Source organism: Lycorma delicatula, chromosome 6 (genome assembly GCF_047948215.1).
Source record: "Lycorma delicatula isolate Av1 chromosome 6, ASM4794821v1, whole genome shotgun sequence".
NCBI lineage: Eukaryota > Metazoa > Arthropoda > Insecta > Hemiptera > Fulgoridae > Lycorma > Lycorma delicatula.
In genome coordinates, this window is record NC_134460.1 from 109,422,423 (window position 1) to 109,448,904 (window position 26,482).

At 30.7% G+C, this 26,482-nt stretch overlaps 1 protein-coding gene across 1 annotated transcript in view; it reads left to right on the forward strand.

Annotated features, from left to right (window-relative positions):
* Nucleotides 1–1,226: 1,226 nt before the first annotated feature.
* The window catches only part of Trim9 (E3 ubiquitin-protein ligase Trim9), a 617,022-nt gene continuing 591,766 nt past the window's right edge, over nucleotides 1,227–26,482 (forward strand). Inside the window, exon 1 of the mRNA XM_075368305.1 lies at nucleotides 1,227–1,928. Coding sequence (XP_075224420.1) covers nucleotides 1,227–1,928 — 702 coding nt within the window. The remainder of the gene's footprint in view (nucleotides 1,929–26,482) is intronic.

Sequence of the window (26,482 nt, forward strand, 5' to 3'; positions counted from 1 at the left end):
TAGGTTATTTAAAAGAAAAGGTTTATGTAAATAAACCACAAAATTTAGAATAGATAGATAGATAGAAAAACAACATTCAAGCCGAAATAGCGGCAGTACCAGAAGAAATATTGGTTTTAATTATGCAAAATGTATTAAAAAGAGCCTAGATTTGCGAATCCTCAGAGGTAGCATTTAAAAGGTATTATTTTCAAAATTTAATTCAGTAAATCTTGTTTTGACTGTAATTCAATTTAAAGATAAAAAAATTATTTTTGAGTTAATTTGTAATGTTTTATTAAAAAATAGTCAAGAAATTACTTTTGGTTCACTCTGTATAATTTCTGGAATGACTTATTGAAAAAAACTTGTTTTTGCCTGGAAAGCCGAGTCATTAGTTAAACTAATGTGTTTAATTAGTATTTTGAGACAAAATACATAAACCTGCTACGTTATTAAATAGATAATAAGATATCTTTAATATGATAATAGATGTGTTTAATTTAAGATATACTATAATTTAGGCATTACTATTTTACAAAAGTTACAAATATTGGAATGTTAATAAAAAAATATTATAAAACGGTTTTATGGTTACACCAATTTAAATATGAAAATTCACAGAAAATAACTAAAAGGAAGAATTTAATCAACTATTCTTTGACTAGATATTTACATATTTAACCCAAATATAGAAATGCAATGTATAATAAAAAACAACGAGGGTGCGTTATGAGCTTAAAATCTATTTGTTTTTATACTTACATTATTACATCATTACGCTAACAATTTTACGTACATCATTATAATTAAATAAACAAAAAATACAGATTTTCTTTTACGCTAAGCCAAGACATTCGGATCAGCATTTCAGGATAACTCTGTAATGGGTTTTTTAGGTTTAGTATAGCAACTGATTCTGTTAAATATCCAGTTACGTCCTTTTATATATATATATAAGGCACATTATAAACTACATTAAAGATTGTCTTTTCGTATTTTAAAAATAATTTATCAAAAAATCGAATACATTTATTTACTAATGAGAAATGATATAATAATTTACGGTGTATTACTTAATTACGGCATTCAATCGCTTCCGAGAAGAAAAAAGGGAACCTACAGTATGTATGCAGTGATAGAATAATGAGAAATAGTGGGAGTATGGTACGATGTTTTGTGTCGGGTACGTTGGCAGCAACGTGGAGGGGATGGGCAGGTTAGTCTCAGTTAGTAGTGAGTACGCGATGGAGGAAGAGTTACGCTGTCCGGCGTGCAAGCGTCTGTTCCAGAGCCCGGTTCTTCTACCGTGTGGCCATGCCCTTTGTCTAAATTGTGCGTTATGCCTCCAGCAGCCTGCTTCCGGCGAGGATCAGGCGGCCGAGGAGGTTGATAAAGTTAGCATCCTCAGCGAAACCGATAGCGGTGTTGTATGCACTAGCCGCCCTAACAGTTATGTAGGGACACCAAGCGCTTTGTTTCCGACTAGCGTTTTGTCCTTGGCTTGCCCGCAACCGGGTTGTCGTAAACCGGTGTATTTTGACGAAAACGGAGCGGAAAATTTACCTAGGTATCGAGCGATGCAAAATATGGTCGATAAATACGGTGAAGCTAAAAAGTTGGGGTTAAAATGTCAGCTTTGTGCTGATGAACCGGCTCAAGATGCAAGCGTTCTGTGCGAACAGTGCGAAGTTTTGTATTGCGATTCTTGCCGTGAAAATTGCCATCCGGCTAGGGGACCGCTAGCCAAGCACACATTATTGCCACCGCTTGCACTAAAAGCGAAACCGAAAGAACCGAGGGAGCCGTTATGTCACGAACACCCGGAAGAACATTTGACTATGTATTGCATGGTCTGCAAGACTCCGGTATGCAAGAACTGCTTACTTGACACTCGACACAACAGTCATGATTTACAACCACTCAACGCTATCTGCAAAGCTCAAAAGGTACTTCTGCTGTTTAATTTGTATTTATTTTCTTATTACTATTGGCGTTGTTGTTTTATTTTTATACTAAAGTATCTCGTACGGGGTCATGGTATAATTATTCTTCGGTGCATTATTAATAGAAAGTCGTGCTTTAATTCATATATGACCAAATAATACAATATAGATAAGTGCAATAATCTTACGTAATGCTTTAGTTAATCTTATGTTTTTGTGGTGTAATGTCTTAAGAACGTCTTGGTTTTACGTCCGATGTAACCAAACAAAAGAAGCCTTTCAAAGAAATTTTGTCGTTGTAGTGGAAAGAAAACTATAAAACAAAAATAATCTAAGGCTTCTTGTCAAGTGGCTTGTATAAAATACCATTAAATTGAACACTGTTATTAGTGTTTTGTTTCTAATTCTTTTTTTTTTTTTTGTGGTAACGGGTTAGATTCAAATCTGTAGTTTTATTTTTCGATAAAAACTTATTAATTTAATTTTTTAAGAAACAAGATTTTGTCTTTATTTATTTATTTGTTCAATTTATTAATCTTGTATATTATTGTAACTTCTACCTTCAATATAATACATAATTATTACTTTAAATTTAGTGGATTTATGTTATTTATTTTGCAAATTATTTTGTTAAATGTATATTTTACTTTTTATGGTAGTATTAGAAAAATACAGAGCTTATAAAAATAAATATTATTGTTTTGAACTGAACAACTATAAAAGACTTCTTTAACTATATTCCAAAAAATATTTTTCTCTTCGTTGTTAACGCGACTAGTTAGTTGTAGGCCATGTTAAATTTAAGGAAATGAAAAAAATTTCTTTAATCTTTGATTGACTAAAAAAGAAATAATAATAATAATAATAATAACCGTGAAGCTTTGATATATCAAGGTTTTTATTTAAATTCTTTTGCCGGCAGTTTGTATTACAATTATTATTATTATTTGTAAACAATTTTCTATTGTCTGTCATACGAATGTTAACAGCTTCGTTAATTCACTTTGTTGTTTTTCGTTTATTTAGACATTGATTAAATAAGAAGGCCGTAATTGGAAATCTTGTTTAACTTTTTCATGTAGTATGTTTCTTTTTTGTTTGTCTATTAATTATAAATTGTAAACGTTTATTTTTTTAATATTGCTATTTTAAATGGATTTTTGTATTAATTGACTATTTTAATGTTTGTGTTGAGACCTATAAAGAAAAAATTTGGTTTATTATTATTAAAATTAATTAACGATGTAAATAGTATTTTGTTTATTTAGTCGGAAATTCTAATTTAATTACGTTAAACATTTTTAACGAATATTCATTTAAATTATCTTTCTTCGAATTTAAAAAATGGATATTCTTTATCAGAACAAATATTTTTTGAATAAAATAACCCGTTTACTTAACTTTATACATAAAATTAATCCGTATACGTTGATTTTGTAAATAGATTTAAAGCGATTTTTATTTCTATAAATTTATTAATCTTTTAACACATGTTTAGATGTTAAATTATTCAGTTAGGTTACAATAAGGTTTATTTTATCATAGTTTAGGTATGATTTTTAGTTGTCATGTGATTTATGAGGGAAAAAAATATTTTGTTTCTTTCGACTTGGATTTTAAAATAAAAGTTTGTAACTAACTGTATTGTCTAGATACCGATCCATTGTTTACTCTGCTATATTTTGATAATCATTAAAAACAAAAGGCTTAAGATTTTTTACTTTACTTATTAAACAGAACATTTTTATAATCCAGGTGAACTGAAATTTCGACCGTTGCGTTATTTGTGATTTTTGCGGTATTATAAATTCAGTCTGTTTAGTTTTTTAATGTTGAATTCTCTCTCGCGCGCGTGCACACACACACACGCACACAATACTATTTTCTGGCTATTAGTAAAGAAACTAATTTCAATAAAAAATATCAGATAAATATTTTAATAATGAATTAACCTAATTTGTTTCTCTCCGTAATTGTTGCGTCACTTTTTTTTAGTAAATTACTGGTGTTTTTATCATTGCGGCTTCAGATTACGTTATTGCTTGAGGTTTTTTTTTTGTTATGAAGATTTTAGGTATTTATGATTCAGTCGAGACCGGAATTAAAAACAGAAAAGGCATAATTGTCACCGAAAATATTCATCTTTAGTCGTGACTGAATATCATGACGTAGTTTGAAAAAAAAAAACTGTAAATTACAGTATATCAGTTCGGTTTGTCGTAAAAAATTTTAGTTACCGCTTATTATCGTGAACACCATCGCATATTACCAGGAATATTTCTATAAATATGAAATCTAGAAGGGAAAAAGTTTGCGCTAAAAATAAATTCCAGTAAAAATAATTTGTAATTACCTAATATCTTGTATGCCTTACATAATTTCTTTTCGGATTTGAAGTATCATCTTAAAATACAGTAGGTGTCTAATTTATAGTTTTTACCGAAACATTTTTACCTCTATCAAATAGTACAGTATAATATTGCGTGTGTTTTACATCATTACTTACTTCTGGTTAAATATTAATCTAGTTTTGGTCGTTATTGATCCACAACTACTTTTTAGCGGTGTAAAAATACTGTGGAATAATAAATTATTAATTTGTAAACAACTGTTATCGTAGTTCATATATATATATATATATATATATATATATATATATATAGACTTTGTGTCGGACACGTTGGTGTCAAAGACACCTGCTGAAGTACATCGGCCTACGTTGTCTCAAGTGTGTAGACTATTCGACCTTGTAACTAAGAGGGAATGCAATAACGTTATTTGTGCAGTGGTCATTACTACTAAATATTAACTAAAATAATATTATTAACTTTTTAACCGAAACATTGCTTATTAACATTTTTTCTTTATGTAAATTTACCATTAATTTATTGATTTTCTCAATTATTTAATTTTTTAATTAAATTAAACTTTATTTATAGTGTATCGGCGTATATTTTTCAACTAAACCACCTTAAATTTTCATTATGAAACTTATTAAAAACTCACTGTTTATTTTTATTAATGAAATTTGCAGTTTTAAAGCATGGAAACATTTCCAATTTAACCATAATTTTTATATTAAGTTATTACAAACTACTCAAAATAAAAAAAATTAATTATTTGCAATTTTACGATTTACAAGAGATCTTTTTTTTTATGGCCATTGAAATATTTTTAATTGAAGTTATCGTAGCGGTTGTAATCGACCTTTTTTTATTATTTAACCCCGGGATTGCTTCCGTAGCTGAGATGAATGATTTGTAGCGTGTGTGAAAATGCCATGCCTGACCGGGATTTGAACCCGGGACCTCCGGATGACAGGGCAAGACACTACCGCTTGCGCCCCGGAGGCCGGTTGTAATCGACCTGATACAAGTCATGTTACTCTTGAAAATTACAATCACCATAAAAAAGTGACAATTATTCCACGCCAGGTTTACTAAGGAATATGACAAGTAAAGTGGTTTCCAGTTGCCTTTTTCAGTGATTTAAATATACTGTTGCATATCAGTATGTAAAACCCGCCGAAACGTATGTGATATTCAGACCTACAAATTGAAGGTGATGTTCATTCTGTTTACCAGATAGACTGACTGTATGGTGAACACTACTACTGTCAGAAAGTAATTCTGACTGATTTCTGTTGTTCATCAGAGCTTATACATCATAGTCATAAGAAAGACTGGATAAAAATTATAAAAAAACAAATTGATGTACTTGTTTCTATGCAGTGCATTCATTGTTCAGTAAAACATCCTTAACTGTACTCGGTTATTTATTATTTATATTGGACATTAGTTTTGTTCTTTTTTTCTTACTTTGACTAATAATTCTGTACTAGTCATGATTATTTAAGGTGGTGGGTTTTTTCTTCATGTTGGTTAACATTTTATCATTCCCTCATTATTGTCAATTTTAATTGTTTAGTCTAGTTTTTCTCCCCTTACTATATATATTTATTTTTTAATAAATATTTCTACTTAGTACTTTTTTAAATAAGTTTAACAGAATATAAATATCTTCCCAATATTTCCGGAGATAGCGTTTTCTTTTTTTTATGCATTTATCTTGTTTTATTCTGGGGGTTTAGACTACTGAAATTTGAACGGGTTTTTGTTATCAGATAAATTTCCTGATTCCAACCTATTAATTAAAATGAGATATGACATTTTTAGCGTAGAAAAGTACTATTACTGATCGTGAGATTTGAACCTTTTTTTTTTAACCTTCGGGTCTGCGGTTAGGCATTTTTAAAAGCTTTTATTTAACTCGCTTAAGGAATAATCAAATCTTGCAACTGCTATATCTTTAGATCTATCGTATGAAAATCAATGAAATTTGGTACACGTATGTAACTTCGATGACAGTACAGCACTACGGTGTCGAAATTTGATATGACCAACCCCCACGCCCTCACGCGCATTTGCTGTATTTTAAAATATACTTTATTTATCTGTAATAAAATAACTCAAGTTTTAATTCTTTGATGGTTCAAATTTGCACCGAAATGACCTTTAAGGGTTAATAAGATTAAAAATAAAAATTAAATTTAGAAATCTTGCACAAAGTTATTACATTTTTGTAATCTGAAAAATTATTAATTATTATCATTATTATAATTGTAATCGTAATTATGAATTCATTAAATAAAAATTCATAATTAATTAAAATGAAACTTTTAGCGGAAAGAGTGCGTTCGATTTGGCTTAGATTACAAGCAGAATTCGAAGATGAACTTCAACTATGTGAGAACACGTTCAAAGAAAGCGAGTGGGTGCATTTTCCCAGATTGTTACTTGTAGCTAGTCATTCTCAACTGGAGAGATTCCAGCAGACCTTTCCGCCTCCTCGCGTCATTATTGAAAATTAAAATGAAGATTAATTGTAAAAATAAATGTTGTATTGTTTTAAATAAATTATAAAAACTGCGCCACGATTTTATTTAACTAAATATTTTCATTACTTTTAATTTTAAAATTTAATAATTATTACATTTATTTATTTTTTATTTATTGGATAGTTATATAATTAATTTTTTACTTTTTTGAGGTTTTTTTTATAATTTGTTTCCTTTTTTTATTAATGTTAATATTAGTTAAATAAAAGCTTTTTAAAAAAATAATTTTTTGTATCTAATCAAATATATTTTTGTAATTTTTTTTGTTTTTTTTTTCCGCGGAAGATGAGATGAATGTTTTGTAACGTGTGTGAAAAATCCCATGCCTGACCGGGATTCGAACCCAGGACCTCGGGTGAAAGGTCGAGACGCTACCAATCGCGCCACGGAGGCCGGCATGATATTTGTACCTAAAACCCTTCTAATGTAAGATGAAGACATTACCATTTTGCTACAGAGGTCATATGAGAAACGCAATATATATATATATATATATATATATGGTAAAATAAAAAAAAAGAAGTTATTTTACGTTAACAGGAAATTTCGTTCATATTTTTACTGTTTGTCCCTTACATAATCAGGAAGGCAATACAAATATATTGCGTAGTTAATTATAATAAAAAAGTAAAGGACCTTGTGCTTAATGTAATTAATTACTTTATTTGCTTGATTTTTTGTAACAAACATGATCTATCATTTTTTATGATACAAATTCATAATCTTTTTTTTAATAATCATGTATTGTACTAAGTTGTTCTTAACGATTTATTCAGCTGTTTAATTAGTCTAATTTATTCAATAGCTTACATTTTTTGTATGCATTTATATTTCTAGTAAATACTTATTCTTAGTGCCTTAAATTAAATCAGTTGTTGTTTGTATGATTTAATGTACAGAATGTACAAAAAACGAATATCGGGATTTTAAAGCTATTTAATATATCTCTTAACTTTGACTTACAGCAGTGAATCACAAATAAACTGAAAGAACAACTCTTACAGTTTTCCCCTACAAATAAAGGGAAAAACCCTTGTCTCACAGCACATGTTTAACCGATAGGAAACTTAGTCCCGTATTTTAACCAGCAAATCTAGACTAATGAAAGCGATAGCTGCTTAAATTTTGTGCGCTTTACGTCGTGTTGATCAGTAGGTAACGGAGGCGCACATATACAAGATTCTTTACAAAATCCCAAGGGAACAAATCATAGTTATATAATCGGTTGAGTATGGTGGCTACCACAAACATGCTGTGTGTCTTCGGACACATACCGATCGATCCAGCCCGTTTGGGGAAAACGACATTCAACTAATCCTGTACAGTTATGCCGGTGAAGAGGTGCACCATTTATTGCTAAATAAAATTATCCGTTTTTGTGGAAAGAACCATGCACATCCAAATATATCCCGGTCAGGCTTGGCATTTTTCATACGCTACAAAATTCCATTTCAATTTCCCACGCACAAGCTTCAAACTTATGTAGCGAAATCATAAAGCTTCCCTCCCCTCCAAAAAAAGAAGCTCCTGTTGCGCTTGCCCTATTAATCCATCGGAATATCGCTCAGAAAATATTTAATTTTGGGAGTCCGTTTCGGATTGTAAGAGTTCATGTGAATTTTTCGATTCCTTCCCAGTTACGGACGTTATATGTGTTATCTTTTCCACTAAGATGAATTGTTGACACTAACTAAACACAATACGATCGTATCATCTTCATGCTGCAACAATTTCGATTGCGAAGCTGGTACGCACAGCGTAGTCTGTAGGCTTCAAAGGCTGTAAAGAGTATAGACTCATATGTAACAATTTCCTTAAAATATTCCATATTGTCATTACCGACATCGCCAGTTCGCAGCCAGCCTTTCTAACACATTTTTTTTTTTAGGACTAAGTAGGAAAGACTCCCTGATACGTACAATTTCTTTAGACATCCTTGGTTGTCTCTTACTCTTCCATTTATATAGTTCTTCCGCCCGTTTCAAACTGATTATGACATCGAAAAATGTTATTGTTACTTTTAGTATGACGATTAAACTTTCTATGGAAACATATTGATCTATAACTACAGATTAACATTTAGCAAACTGCAAAGTACAGAACGTTTCCTGTTCAATAGTTACCATCTTTGCTGGTGGCACCTGTCAAGTGGAAATATAGGGAATCGACCATGCGTGCAACTAAAACGTTTGCTCTTTGATTCTAGCCTTAAATCATTTCTGTACAGCGCATTCAAGAGCTATAATAATTAAAAACCTCTATATTATTTTTTGTACATACTGTGTAATACTAATATGTTTTTTAGATTATTTTAGGTTGTTAAGTTTAAAACTAATCAGGATAAACTTGAGGGTTTATCTGAGAGTAAAAGGGGTAAACTGTCATTACCTAATGGTTACCTGATTTCATCAAACGTGTTGCCGCTTCTGACTTTATTAATTGTATAAAACAGTCTCTTCGAGTAAACTGGCAAGGTGAATAAACGGCTACCGTTGATAACAAATTCCGGTACATTAAAGATTCTGTCTTACGATGGGACTTCTCATGCAGAAAAACTCGTCGTGAGAAAGTGGTCCTCTGTCGATTGCGGTTAAGCATAGCAAAGTCACACACGAGTTCCTCATGTCAGCAGGACACGCACCATCATGCGTAAGATGCGATTGCCGTTTAACTGTGCGCCACACCCTGTTAGATTGGGTAATTTAGATTTGCGGCCTTACGTCGCAAATTTAAATTATCCCGAATTATTCGCCGAATCCTAGGCAATGACAAGCAAGTGGTAGATCAGGTACTTTTATTCCTACGGAGTGAGATAAATTTAATTTATTGAATGTCATATATATATTTTAAAGCAAGTGGTGTGTGGCACCATGCTTAGTTCGCTCACACAATTAGGTTAGCTCTAGGAGCTAGGACACTGGTCGCTAAACTGATTTGAGGCTCAGGTGCCGTTTGTGGCACAGACATTCGGTCTTATGCTTAAGGGCGACCGAATGGGGTGGTGGCGGGAGAAATGCCATGAAAATCAATCAATCAATTCCTACGGAGTGTAAATATGCGTAACAAAATGTAATATTTACCTAGTTTTAGTGTTTGTAGTTTTTGTAGATTAGTTGTAGTTTTTTAAAACGTTAATCTTTGTTATCCGTGAAGGGGCCCTTTTCAACCCTTACGGTTTTTGTTAATTTTTTTATATTTTAGTTTTTCGTTTTAAATAAATTTATTTTACTGTTAGATTCTGACTGTGATATTAGTTGTAAAATTTACGTGATAATAGTTTTTAACTTTTAGTGGTATTAGCTTTTAAGTTGTTTTTTTTTTTTTAGCTTTTTATTTTTCCTTGTTTGATATTAGTTGTATGTTTTTAGTGATATTAGTGTTTAAGCTTTTAATTTCTATACTTTAATTTTAATCTAGTTTTAATTTCTAGTTTTGTTTTGTTTTAAAATTTTTACAGATCACATTGTGTTTGATCTGGGCGATGATAACGCGAAAGCGTTTTCGCCCTCCACCCTCCCCCCCAAAACTATTTAGATTCCGGCAGTATAACGTTGACATAGTACAGCTCTAAATTATTATTTATTATTGAATAGTCCAAAATAAGTTATAAGGCAGCTGTCTGTAATAAAATGTTACAGTGGACTGTTTTTTGTCGATGTTTGAACTCGAACAACCAAAGATAACACTCCGGAATTCATATCTATAAAATTGGATTTGAACCGCCGACCAGGAAAATCATAGAATAACTTCAACAATTTTTTTTGCAGATGATGTTGATAATTCATCAACCTGTTGGTGGTTTATTTAGCATGTATAAAATATTATTAACAATTAGTTTTTATTATATATGCTTACTTTTGCGATGAGCTTGAGGTTTAATGACTCGTTTAATAAGGGTAAATATTTAAGTGTTCTTATTTTATTCTCCAATTACTTTTCTCTTTTTTTGTTCGATTTTTCATTAATGAAATTGAAAAAAACATGAAGAAAAACTAAACTACTTGTTAACCTAATTCGACTTAACCCTCAGTGAAACGCACAAAAAATGCTAAAATCGAATAACTAACTCCTTTTTATTTTTTGTCATCGCCCTGAATTGTATATTTTTGGACTAATGATTTTTTTATTATCAACCAACTAGTAATAGTTATTCTACTGTAACATACGATCTTTTTTGAAAAAAAAATAAATATAAAGAATTGAAAAAAAATTTGTTCGGTTTGGTAAGCTGAATAATAAGAAACTGTGTCTAGTTATTAAAATTAACAATTATTACGTTGGGGACAAGCTGAAATTTTTTGTTTTATGTTTTAAAAATAATTACTATATTAAATGGAACAGAGGGAAGACAAGTACTGTGCGATCGTACAACGAATGTATAGACTACATAGCTAATATTATTGACTTGCTCTTCATATAAAGCTTATTATTTTTTTTTTGTTGTAAATATTAATACAATATATATATCCTAACTGAAGAACAGTTTTTAATCTTTACTTTCCTAAAAATAATAACTATAGGTAAGTTTATATAGCTATAAAGTATATATAGCTTTAGCTCTAGAAGGAAAAGTATTGTAATCGATCCAATTTGGGATTATGCGGTTTTTACGGGATCTTGACGTTTTGACACCTAAGGAACCCAAAAAACTGGATGAAAACTTTCCGGATGTTAATGTTCGTATGTACGTTTTTGCAAAATCGCATCTCCACTCCAAAAAATGCTGTTATAGTTTTCTGCTATGTTGTGACGTCACAAGTGAGCGGTAGAATTAAATAAATGATAATATTTAAAGTGTAAAAAAGTAACTGGTCTGGCTCGATCTCGAACTCAACTCGGTATCTGGTGCGTTAAGTCTCGCGGCTACGCCAATGTACGCGAAATTTGTTTTATGTAAGTTGTGAAATTACATTAGTTTAGTTAGTGCCGATCGTAGCCGCTAGTACCACCACACCCACCCACCGTGTTGGTCTAGTGGTGAACGCGTCTTCCCAAATCAGCTGATTTCGAAGTCGAGAGTTCCAGCGTTCAAGCCCTAGTAAAGTCAGTTATTTTTACACGGATTTGAATACTAGATCATGGATACCGCTGTTCTTTGGTGGTTGGGTTTCAATTAACCACACATCTCAGGAATGGTCGAACTGAGTCTGTACAAGACTACCATTTACATTCATACATATCATCCTCATTAATCCTCTGAAGTATTATCTGAAAGGTAATTACTGGAGGCTAAACAGGAAAAAGAAAAGAAAGTACCACCACACCCGCGAAAATTAAATACGGCGCGCTTTTGTTTGAATCATTAAATTACATAAACGAAAAAGTTTATTTAAATAAAATTATAAATTAAGTTGCGTGTATACGCAAGCCGTTCATCAGAAACAACCCACAGTTGTAGTACTTTCCCGGAACGCGGCTTTAGCCGGATTTAAAGACAAATTTCAGTAATGAAATGGTGCAATTTAAAATTGTAATGATTATAATAAAATCGTTGTTGATTTTTTTTTACTATCCTAAAAAAAAATGTTAAGTTTAAAACTCATTAGTAAAATATATAATACTGTATATTAATATACTTTAATGCGATTTGATTTTATTTTATTAATATTTTTGATAACTGTAGTGGAAATAAGATGTTTGTGAATGAGTTTGACGTGTGGTAGAATTTATTGTGTAGTCGGATGCAGTGTTAAGGCTATTGGTCTTGTGGTTATAGGAAGGAAGAGGGTGGGTTAGATTGAATCTCAATATAAAGTTAGTAAGTTCGTGACTCGGTATAGTCATGGTCGTGTGATACTGGACCTGATAATGGTTTAAAGCTTTAGAGCTCTTATAGAACACGGATTTACCTTTTCTTTTATTTATTACGGTACAATGTACCAGAGACTATAAGATTGTATAGAAGGGCGTTAACCGTAGTCTCTATATTTAAACCATAATCCTACATACAAGACTATTTATCTTTTATTATTATTGCGGTTCCTTATAGTAACTATATTCATTTTTATTATACGAAGCAGTCGGCGGTACTTTATTTTTATTCATATTTACAATGCAGTTGTTTCATACAAACAACGTATTTGTAGCATTATTACTGAATTTCTATTAAATATAAAATCCGAGCTATTTCTGGTTTTAATGCTGTTTGTGGGTTATATAAGTACTCTCATAAAACAATGATGTTGTTAATAATGTGTATTTGAGTGTTATTTCATACCTAAGTAGCATATATATATATATATATATATATATATATATAATAACACTTTTCAATGTTTGAAGAAGAGTAATATTGATAAATATATAGTTTCAATATATTAATGTACAATATGTTTCTAATACTTCCGGTCCTTTCGTTTAATGAATTATATTATTTTAAACAGTTTTATCATTCTTAATACTGCAAGTGTAAATTTAAAAAAAAAGTTATTTCTGGAATATTTTTGTAAATGTATAACTGTAAACTCACAAAGTGTGAGTTGTGACGAAAGTTTTTTTTAATTTACATCTTTTTTTTTAAATTAACTTTTCACAAACTAATTAATAAAATGAATGTAATCTGTTTTAAATTAAAAGGGCTGTATTCTAATAAATTGAGTCCAGAGATAGATAAGGGAGAAAATAAGTACACTACTTTAGTTCCAGATCATATATGTACGTATAGTAATATACTAATTGAGTCCGCTGATTAAAGTTTGATAAGATATGTGTTGAACTCAAATATTTAACACTACTCTGCATTATCACTCAAAAACAGATTCACGTAATTTAATTATGATTAATTTATAATGATTATGTTATTATCTACAGTATTAAATCATCTTTTTGATTATCCAAGTTATATACTGTTGACGTATAATTAAATAAAAAATATATTTACATTTAAAATTTCAATCATAGACTACGTCTATTAGGAACCATTATATCTGGTAATCAAACGGCTTGCTGTTTTTCACTGTCTTTGTGTACTCAACGTGCTCACAGAAAACGTATTCAATGAGAAATATTCATTATTCTAAAGTTAACTCATTCTTAGCGCACACGGAAAGACAGATCTCAATCGTTCAAAGGCGAACAACAAACAAAACAGCTTCTCGTCTCAAGATCGCTAGCGTAACTGGCTCGCGGAAGTAAACTGTACACAATGTAGGATTTACTAACTTTGCAGGAAACATTACTTGCAGCGCACGGAATATAATCCCTCAACATATAAGCGTGTTTGTACACTCGTAGGTGTAAAGATACCTTTCGAATGCAGTGTGCAATAGTTTCTTTTTTTCTAAACAAAGCTTCGAAACCATGTTTGAATGTTTTTATAATTTATTATTTTGGAATATAACAGTTCCAAGTACAGTGTGTTCAAAAAGTAACGAGAATTTTTTAATTTCGCGGGTTCTATTAGTCCGATTTTGGGGATTTTTTCGTTGTTTTATTGGTAAACATGTCTGAAAAGTATCTGTACATTTTTAGCCATATTGGATGTTTAGGCTGTTGTCAGTTGTAAAAAGGATAACACGTGTTCTGGTACGAACGGCAATTTTTTATTTTTATAAATAATGGATCAGAATTCGTATTAAATTTTGTCATAAGAATAAAATAAAGTGTAGCAGTGTTTTAAATTAAATAAATATTATTTAAATTAATTAAATATTACTTTTGGTGCGTCTGCTATGAGTAAAGCAAGGGTTTACGAGTGGTATAAGCGTTTCCAAGAAGGTGGTGAAGACGTTGAAGATGACTAGCGCATCGGACGCTCCAGCACATCAACAACCGATGAAAACGTGGAATAAGTGAAAGAAATGATTATGAATCATCCCCGAATCACAATCAGAGAAGTTGTTGATGATGTTAGGATACGAATTGGCTCATGCCATGACATTTTTTCGGATGTTTTGGGTATGAAACGTGTGACAGCAAAATTTGTTCCAAAATTGTTGAATCTCGAACAAAAACAGCGGCAAATGGAAGTTGCTTAGGAGTCGCTAAATGAAGTCAACAACGATGCAGAACTAATGAAACGTGTCATAACAGGTGATGATGAAACATAGGTTTACGGATATGATGTCGAAACTAAGGCTCAATGGTCCCAGTGGAGGAATTCTAGATTACCAAGACAGAATAAAACTCGACAAGTACGGTCGAATGTGAAGGTTATACTCACCGTGTGCTTCGATTTTAATGGCATAGTGCATCATGAGTTCTTGTCACAAGGTCAAACGATCAATAAGGAGTATTACCTACAAGTTGAACGCCGTTTGCTTGAAGCAGTCCATAAAATATGCCCGGATTTGTGGCGAAACAATTCATGGCTTTTGCACTACGATAGTGCGTTTGCTCACACTTCTTTGCTTGTTCGTCAATTTTTAACCATAAACAAGTTGTAATGCTACCCCAGCCGCCATATTCACCAGACATGATCCCGTGTGATTTTTTTCTATTCCCAAAAATGAAGAGAATCTTAAAGGGCCGTCGTTTTACGAGCATAGATGAGATTAAAAGTGAATAGCTGAAAGAGCTAAACACTATTCCAAAGATCGAGTTCCAGAAGTGTTTCGGGGATTGGAAAAAGCGCTGTCATAAGTGTATAATATCTAATGGGGACTATTTTGAAGGGAATACCATTAATAATAAATAGACTATTAATTAATAATTAATAGACGAATAAATCAAATTATTTCCAAAAAACAAAGATTCTCTTTACTTTTTGAACACACCTCGTGTGTGTGTATATATATATATTTCGATGATTTTGAAAGAGTGATGTTTTATTTAAAGGTTAACTGTCAACCCTAATCAAAGACCGTTAATTTCTCATTGGTTTGGTATGGTATAGATATATCTAATTCATTTATCTCATTCTAAATTTCAATCTGGGCCTTACTGTTGAGGTCACCTAAACCACTTGTTAATATATATATATATATATATATATATATATATATATATATATATATATGCATATTCGGAACTTCAAACATTCTCTCCTTCTGTAAATAAAATAAATTAAAAACTTTATGTAAAATGTTCAGGTTAATTTAATAACTTTAATGAAGTTAAGCAACTTTTTAAGACTATAAGGAGAAAATTACACTTGGTTGTTTAAACTTAACTTTTTAATTTTTAAAAAAATATTTCAATAATAATGATTTTTTAAATAAGGCTTGGTGTGGGTGATGAAGGATACGCTTGAGTTTGAGATAATTTTATTTTGTTGCCAAAAATTATGATATATATGTATATATACTCGTATATTTACTAGCTGCAGAAGTTGGCTTCAAAATCAATAAATCGCTAAGGAGGATATATAAGATTCACATTTCTTCTAATTTTGACCTTTAATGTTTACCACTTGATTTGACCCACGTATTTTGCGTGTATGCATGTTTACTTGTAAATACCAGCCAAAAAAAATCTTATATATTATTTTAAATAGATAATCGGTAGTATTTTCAGTATCGATTTATTTGTATCGAAAGTAGTTGTATTTTAAGTTCTACTACGATAATTGAATGAATGAATTACGGTAATAAAATTTATTAATTTATTTTATAATTATTACAAAACTGACTAACAGTAAAGCATTAGACAAATTCATTTAATAAGTGTAACAAAAAAATTAAAAATTTATAAACAGTAAGAAAAAAGTGAAAAATTTTTATTTTTACAAATAAAAAAGGAGGAAATGAAATCTGAGTCTTAACATAAATAATCGACTTTATGAAGAAAAACAATCACATAAATAAAAAGAATATATTATTAATATATATATTTCGCGTATATATCGATATATAATAATATTACAAGTATGAACCTGGACCCCTACAAGACATGTACTAACGAATTGGGATTTTCCGTTAGTGATAGGTACATTCCGGTACTAAGATAAAGGGGACGCACACAAAGACAGACGCACATATAAATGCCGTTTATTAGGGTAGGATAAATAAATTATATATATACACCAAAGTAATGTCATCTGTTAATGTTATTTTATTATAACTAATTTTAATTACAAGAAATGTTCTTTTTTTAATAATTCTGTAAAATATTTGCTTAAAGTATGTTTTATTACATTATATATCAGGCCATTTTGGTGATCATTTCAGTGATAATGAGCCTCAAAAATTTATCCATTTTACCATCAACAGTTATCAAAATGATTTTTTTAACACTAGTAAACAATATCTTAATAGCGAAAACCAATTACAAAGGAAACTGTGTATTTATATGGGCTTACCATACTAAATATTCAACTATATTCTCAGCTCAATGGAAAAAGGCAATGGGAAACTACTTCAGCCCTCATTTTTCTTAGTAATCCTAGGATAAAATGCTTATTGTTTCTGAGAATTTCAACGAACATTTTCAAGGATGACTGATGGTGTTGTATCTACTCGCAAATAACCGTTAGTGTATGGCATTTAACAAACATACATTTCTAATTTCATTCATTAATTTTTACTTGTAGTACTGTTCTGATTGGTTTTCCGGGAAATTTCCGGAGCATTTTGTTCTGATTATCCGTGGAATGGCATACTTCGGGTTGCATGACGTGATATATGTAATGTGTTGTTATATTTTGATCTGAATAAATTCTTTTTTTTATTTACTGATTTTAATGAAAAAAGCTGTGTGATTCCATATTATTCCCTTGTTCGAAATAAAGGAAGTATTGTGATCGCGAAAGATTTCGGTTTCCATATTTCAACGGAAATATCCATTTTGACCATACCTGAATTCATTTTGACTAGTTTCGGCGTGAGGTCTGCACGTACGTACGTATATCTCAAAAACGATTAGCGGTAGGATGTTGAAATTTTGGATTTAGGTGTAACATCTATTTGTGCACCTCCCCTTTTGATTACAATTGACTGAACCAAAAGTTTCCGAAAAAGCCCAAAATCCAAAACACTTTGATTTTGAACTTTTTCTTAACTGCAGTAATAAGGCCTCAATAAGAGCTTTTCAGTGATGTATCATAAGAGGTACTTATTTTCATTGGTTCCAGAGTTATAACAAAATAAAAATTAAATTAAAGAAATATTTGGACCTTAGGGGAAGGCACATCGGTTCGAATCAGACTTAATCTCCTATCTTTTTTTTAATTTAAATATATTGATTTATTAGTAATTATTAACCTCTGATTGTAAAAAAAAAAATTTCTATGAATAATAATTCAATAACAAAAAAAAAGAAGAAAAAATATCGGAAGTTTTTAATAAAATAAAATTTTATGTACTTTTCATTTAAAAAAAAAATATATAAATTTAATTTAATAGGTGTACAAGGAAGTCATGCGTTGTTCACATCAGATTTTTTTTAAGGTTATTTGAAAAAAGTGGATGTTTGGCATCACCTTTTAAAAATTGTTTATTTTAATTTCGTAATGGATTTGCAGTTGGCACTTGTATATGAATATTATTGTCACGTATACTTTTTATGATTCGTTTAGACTGACTTTTTTATATTATTTAAGAAAAATTCTCTTGAATTCTATTTTCTACTGTTAGTTTCATAGAAGTTATTTATATTGTTTTATTTTTATATTTTAGAATTGTAATAATTAAATTATTTTTGCTGTGTAACATTCTGTTGGTAGAAAGAGATACACGATACTCTTCCTATTTAGCAATGAACTAGTTCTGTTTAGAAACTAGTTTAGAAAAAACAAGTACTAAATGTAATGTATGTGCGTGTGCGCGGACGCACAAACATAGTTTAGTTTAGTTTTTGTGCCCACATGTAACTTGTTTTTGTCTACACATTTAACGGACCTGTATCCGTTTTTAGTGTTTGACGTATATTTAAGAAGTTCTCATTCTTGTTAATAAATGAATTTGTTATTTATTACCTTGTTAAGACAGGTAAATAAATATTTGTTCTATTTCAAAATTAATTATATAACTTTTTTTTTTAGATTAAACTGTTTCAGTTACGGTTTCCTAGTTCATTCTATACACTCTTCGGTAATTTTTTTACGCATTATTTTGTAGGTGATTTAAATAATATCAGTAGAGACAAATTTCAGGTTCCCAAATAATTAACTGGATTGGCTAATAATCAGTATTACGAAAAGAAGAAAATAAAATTAAAAGAATTTTAAATTGAATTTATTATCATTTGATAATTTCGTAGTCTAATTTACTACGAATTAAAAAATCTATCAGAAAGAGTTTTTTCCTGCTCTGACCTGGGTTCGATAAATTCGAGTTGATAAATAAATGTTCGTGTAAAAAATTATAATTAAATTTTGAGGCTCATTCCTGTTTTTTCAATTTAGATTTTTGGGTATTCTTTCGTTGTGTCAAGAAAAGTTATTAATTAATCTTGTAATCTAATAATAATAATGATATTGAAGTTACTAATTAATTTAGCTAATGTTTTATTAATACTTGTTATTGTATTCATATATCATCAAAGTGAATCGCTGTGCATATAGCGGTGCACATTGCGTAAGAGAGAGATAGATTGATAGGGCGGGTGGAACAGTTAGATAGTTATTCCTTTACGAAAACATGTCGTATAGCTCCGTGTACTTACATAGTATGCAGTACATTGTCAGAGTTGTTAAATAGCGCGGTAAGACAGCCGACAACCTACGAGCACAGCAATCCATCGCTCGCTATACTGCGCGCGTTCATACAGGTCCCTATCTAGTTGGCTATAAATCGCCAATTAAAAGACCGTTCAGTCAGTCTTATTTTTGCTTTCCGTCGTCTGTTATTAATTTTGTGCGATTATTTGATCGCGCGTTACAAATGAAAATAATGCAGTTTTGTTTTTCCTAGGAACACGGTATTCTAAACAATATGCGTAGATGTGAATGGGGCACGACGTAATTTTACAAACGGTTGCGGGAATGGTGAACGTGCTCCAAGAAAGGATGTACAAAATTTAAACGGTTACGCCAAAATAAATTTCTGACCGGTTCAAAATTACCATTTCGAAAAATAGTGCTTGGGGGAAGGGCCAACATAACATCAGTCAAGTTTAGTGAACACGAGTTAGAAATCAACCACAACATTTTTGTGAACTGGAGTAATTATTCCAGTTCACGCGCGTATATCATTAACAATCCGATGGTAATCGACGGACCCGATACGACAGCTGAAATGGTTAAGAAGTAAGAAATGTTTTTTTGGTTACGGTGTCATCATTTAAAATACCTTAACACACAACCATTATTACACATAATATAGTTGAAAAAGTTCTTTTTTTCAACTTAATTAAAAAAATTAATTTAATTCATAAAATCTTCAATTACTTACACAACAAATATCTAATGGGCCTTGATTTAAAGTACACCAATTGAAACTTGTCATTAGTGTTTCTTGATACGTAACGGGAGAGAACCGATTTTTGGTAAATAAGATCCCCCCCTTTTTTTTTTAAATTAAGTTTCTTGAGTTTTTAAAAAAAGTATAACTCTAGCGTCATATTTTTTTCTTTAATCCTGGCTATAACTTGATAATGTTTTTAGTTTATTAATTCTGGTTAGAGTTAAATAGTGTTTATTTATTACCAGGATGTTTACTACTGGCAATTTATTATCAGGACAAATGTGTAATTAGATACGGTACCGTAAAGGACAGATCTAGTTATAACCCATACCATTCGTACCGTGTCTAATGGCAGATACATTATTAATTTTTCTTCCTTGTAATAAATTCTCTTACATTTAAAGCAAAATAACTAGTTTTAGATTGTTCACTAATTGAGACACCTGAAATTCACTACTATAAGATAGGAATTGGTCCAGTAGGATTTTTCGGTTCTTATGTTGGAATTTTGACAAAACCGAAGAAATTAGTTATTTCTAATAATTATATCAATCCCCTCCTCTTCTTTTTAATTAAATAAACCGCTTGAAGAATTAATTCGGAAGAAATTTTCATTAGATTCACTAGCAAATAATATATCCGTCGCTTCAACGTTTGATTTATAAAATCATACGAAATATTAAATATTTTCCAACTATTTATAAAATTATCTCTAATCGCTTGCGTTTCTTATTAAAAATTAATACCAACGTGTCGAAATCATCCTTAAGATTCCCTAAAAACAGGCATGAAATAGTATAATAAATTCTCATTTCCTTAATCAGTAAGTTAAATCTCTATGACTTAATGAGCTTTATTTTAATGAATACTGTACGGTGACAAACATCTTTCAATTAACCTTAAAAATAAATAGAATAAGGCGATGTTTGATTCTAAAAGAAGAATTTCTGTTACTTAAGACCAATTTTAACCACTTTTCTATAACATAGTTTTCAGTACATTACATGTTTTTCTTTAAATTTTTTTTTGCCTTCTCGGTATCAAATCTGGCTTTATTTTACAAATTTTCCATACATTATTTTATTCTATAATTTTTATCAGTTTTTAATTTGTGCCGCTCTTTTTTTTTTGTAGGTATATATCTGCTTTAAAATCACATATGTAAATTGTTGGTGCAATTTAGTTTTATTTTAATTAATTTAAAAAAATTTAACGTAAGTTAGTTTATAAATAAATATTTAACTTTTTATGAAAAATAAAGATATCTGAGTAAAGATAACAGATTATAATTTACAGTTCGATTACGACTCGGCCAGTTAAAACGTTTGGAACTTAATGGATGAGTTCCCAGTCTTTTAAATAATAATAGATAGCTTTCCTACCACCTCTGGTAGGAGATTGTCTGCAGCTGGTCCTTATGCTTGCCAAATTATTCACTTTTGTACTGTGAAACATACCTTTGACCTTTTTGGTTTTTTACTTGACATGATATTGTTAATTTTGATATGAGTTAACTGTGTATTGTGAAGTAGATCTAATTTATAGTTATGATTAAAAAAATGAAAGTTCAATAGTTGTAATGCGAGAGCTAATGTTTTTTCCCCTATAATATGTACTCTTGAAAGTATCGATTTATAGTATTTATATTGTTCGATGTTCGATAGAATCACCTGGGGATATAGAATAATGATTTACTTGTCAGTATCTTCCTTAAAGCGGGTTTTTTGTTATAATAATAAATAAAGTAACAAGTATGACGCAATTAGTATTTATTATATTTAAATACCAGTTTTCATTTTGTATATAGTTAACGTCTCTCTTAATGAATTCTCGTCAGTAATGTTTTAAAACCTTTCTGGAAACAAAAATAAAATTATCGGTGTAAGTTAAGTAGAAAATAGGTAAATCAGTTTTTCTTGGTCCTTTCCTTATTATAAAGCTATTTTTTTTATAAAATGCGGAATAAATTTAATAAACGTTTTTAATATCCAAGTAACGTTAGGAAATAAAAAAAAAAATTACACGGTGTTTTGTCTGACTTAACTGATTACAGCGACGCATTTCAGAAAATATATTACATCATCAGAGATTTTGTTCTTAGAATTCTTCATACTTTTGGCGCTAAAATGAATAATTAAATAATTTCAACTGCAAAATTAAACATTATTGCGTATGAACACACTTTAGAAATAGTCTTACAATATACTTCAGTTTACCGATTTACGATTTTTAGGGTGCGCACGTATATGTTGCATCTGATGATGTAGTATATGTTCTGAATTGCATCATTGTAATAAACATTTCAACAGTAACAAGATGAGTAAAAAAGGGATGTAAATATATCGTGATTGCCTCTTCGGAACTATACTTTGTAATAATAATTTATATAGGAATTCCTACCTCACATTTTTTTTACTTAATAAAAGTATTAATACTAATGATTTTTACCAAATTAAGCAAGAAAGTAAATAATATCACTGGTAGATTGTCGGTGACATAAGTCACCAAGAAACTTTGGAAATAAGATATAAGTCACTCCCAAAACTGGTGTAACCTGTGCAGAGATAATTAACACAGCATATAAGACTTACCAAGGAAATTGAGGAGTGAAGTGGTTTCACTGACTCCAACATTACGTACATACCTAGCTAACCAAAATACAGAAAAAGTTCTGTTCTACAACTGACCCTTTCATTCTCTTTACCGGATTGCGTGTATAGTAAACATCGCTACTCTCAGAGAGAAATTATTCTTTCTTTTATTGTTTAGCCCCTGGAACCATTGTAAGGTATTACTTCAGAGGACGGCTAAGGATGATATGTATGAATGTAAATGAAGTGTTAAAAATGTAAAAGTAAAAGAAGGCAGTTACTATTATACGGATTTAAATACTAGATTGTGGTACTATCGGTGTTCTTTGGCGGTTGGGTTTTAATTAACCACACATCTCAGGAATGGTTGATCTGAGACTATACAAGACTACACTTCATTTATATTCATACATATCATCCTCAGAATAATATCTTACGGTGGTTCCAGAGGCTAAACAGAAAAAGGAAGAATAGCAATGTTTATTGTACACCCAATCCGGTGAAAAGAATAAAAGAGCCAGTTGTAGAACTGAACGTTTTCTCTATTTTGGTTAGTTAGGTATGTACAGAATGTTTGGGTTAGTGAAACCACTTCACTCCTCAGTTTCCTTAGTAAGCCTGATATGCGGTGTTTATTATCTCTGTACAGATTACGCCAGTTTTAGAAACTATTGACTAGTTTTTTCTTTTACACCCCAGATAATGTATATGAATTACAGTCATAAGAAAAATTAGAACATACAGTGTAAAACAACAAATTAATGCTATCTATTCTGTTGAGATATAATGTATTATATGTTTTCCCTCTACTTAGAAGGTACACTAACCTTTTAACCGCAGAAAGATCTTGTCAGATCTAGCACTAGGAAAGTGGTGTTAGATATTTCAATCTTGTTTCGTTTCTTGAAGGTATATATAATCAACCACATATCATAACTTAGAACAGAAAGATAGTAAATAAAGAATAGAGATATGATTCAGATTTGAATACGCTTCTTTACGTAACTTATTTTCTGTTGTATTTGATCATACCAGATCTTGTGGTTATTTTTACAAAAATACCCATGAGGCAGTAATTCGGTTTGGATGGAATATTTGTTTATTTTTACCCCTTTAATCCCTGAATAATTGTACCAATTTTCGTGTAAATATTTAATTGCTATTTTGAGTACGCTAATGAAACTGAGTATCTGAAGAAAATAGAATGGTTGATGATAGACGTTTTCTTCAATCCGTGGTACCAGTAATGTTTATAAACCACAAGGGTAGTATTCAAAAGAAAATCCGTAACCAGATTATTAAAAAAAAAATTCAAGAAACGAAAAAACCAGTTTATCCGAAATCACAGTCGCCTGTTATTTAACCATGAATTAAATATAAAACTTAACTAAACTCATGTGAAAACAAAAGATTAAGCAATAAGAATTCTAAAACATTTGTAAATTGAATTAAAAAGTTTTATAAACAAAAAAAAGAAGGCAGAAAATAAAACTGTATTATAATTACAATAAAATAAATAAAACCGAAACCCGAAAACATTAAGGTAACTTCAACTAAAATTACTGTACCAGAATAGGAGCCTTTACATGAGAATCGTAGATAATAACAATTGACAATAAATAAAAGAAACTAATAACAGAACAAAATTAAAAGATAAAAAAAATAATCAAATCATAGTAATAAAAAAGACCGAGTAAATCAACAAGCAGTAATTCTAGAAAGAGATTCATTTAATTTTTCATATTTTATGTCTTTTTTTATGAAGACATGATAACTTTAGAACTATACCACTCGTACAGATATACAATGTTCTCTTCTGTATGAATTCAGTGTTATAAATTAAATACTAAGCAGATTTTTTATTACTTTGTGGATTTATATTATTTTATTTATTGTTACATGGATGATTGCGGGGAAGGGACTCAACGTTGCCAGATTTCTTTAAAATATAGAAACGTAAATAGATTCATTCAACTCAGCTTTAAAAGTCCGTTATCTGAACATCTGGCAACACTGATACTTTTCTAAGTGCATGCTTAGAAATCCTTCAGATTTCCTTTAAATTTTTTTTTTCAAATTGTTTCTGAATAATTATTGAAGGCAATCATTTAAGTTTAAAACTGAAAAGTATAAAATTTTGATGTATACTGTCACCGAATGGCTTCGACAACAATTCTGTTGTCTATTGGCTTTGACGGCTCGTAATTTATAACCTTGTGGTAGCCATGAAAGGGCCGTTTTTTGCGTTAGCTCTGAGAAGAACTGTTGGGTCCGGAAGCTGGTCTCCGGCGAATTCGGGGAGTTGCGGCTCGTCCATTGAAATTAGACCGGGGTTCCCCTCTGCGGCAGTTGGGTCCCCACTACAGCGTGGCAGTGGTGGCCCCCAGAGCCCAGCAGTGTCGGGTCGGCGTCGGTGGTTTTTCGTCAGCACGGCCGTGGCGGTTCATCTCGGGCGATCCCAAGCTGGGCCGGTTCCTGTTGCTGAGTCCGCCAGCGAGCTGGAGCGGGAAGGTAGCATCCGCGTCCAGCGGCACCCTCGGCGGGTCGGCCAGGCCTGCTGCTCCGGCGGGGATATTGACATCCATTGAGGTTCAACTCCTCCCAATTTTCTTGGGATAGATCGTAAAATTGCGTATGCGAAAAGGAAGTATCATTCAGGTTGAATGTGGGGGGGGGGGGGAGATGTTCTAAGTGGATTCGCTGGTGTAAAGTTTTCTGGGTCTATAGTAAGTAATGAATTAATTAAGAATAACAGGGTGTCTAATCCTGGTTTAAATTCAAATTTACATAGAAAAAAATTTATCATATAAATTTCACCTAAATAGAAAATATTAAAGTTAGACTAAATTCTAAAAAAATTGACTTGAACGTGAGGAATAACCGGAAATGCTGGCACAACATTTTTACATTAAAAAACAAGAAAAAAAAATAAAAACAAAAATAAAGGAATTAACCTAAATTTTTTTGCAATTTTGCAATTTTTTTTACCTGTTACTTTAAATTTATATTTTGGTTTTTATTTTTTTCTAGGGTTTTTTGTTTTTCATTATTTTAAGGTGATTAAAAAGTTAATAGTATTTTATACTTTCACATAATTTCAAATTACATTGCTTTGAGCTTATGTTTAGTTATAGTTTTTTTTTTCTTACAGTCTACGTTTAATTTATTATTTGTTTTCTTCTGATTCTGTTTTTTCCTTATATTAATTTTTCTTATAGTTTATATATGAATATTTCTCTTTTTTATATTTTTCTTGTTTATTTGTCGGTTCTTTTATGTTACTGTAAAAGACTACACTTCATTTACATTAATACATATCATTCTCATTCATCCTGTGAGTAATACCTTACGGTGGTTCCGGAGACTAAACAGAGAAAAGAAAGATAGGTATGTTTTTAATCTTTGTTAATAGCTTATTGTTGCTTCCTTGTACAAAGTAAAGGAAGTATTCCCGAAAAATTTCGGTTTTCAGATTTCAACGGAAATATCCATTTTGACTATCCTGAATCCATTTTCACTAGTTCGACGAAACGTCTGTACATATGTATCTTGCATAACTCAAAAACGATTAGCCGTAGAATGTTGAAATTTTGGATCTAAGACTGTTGTAACATCTATTTGTGCACCTCCCTTTTTGATTGTAATAGACTGAACTAAAAGTGTCCAAATAAACCCAAAATCCAAAACAAAATTGGATTTTGGAGTTTTTCTTAACTGCATTAATAAGCCGTCATTGAGAGCTTTTCAACAATATATCATACGTGGTACTTATTTTCATTGGTTCCAGAG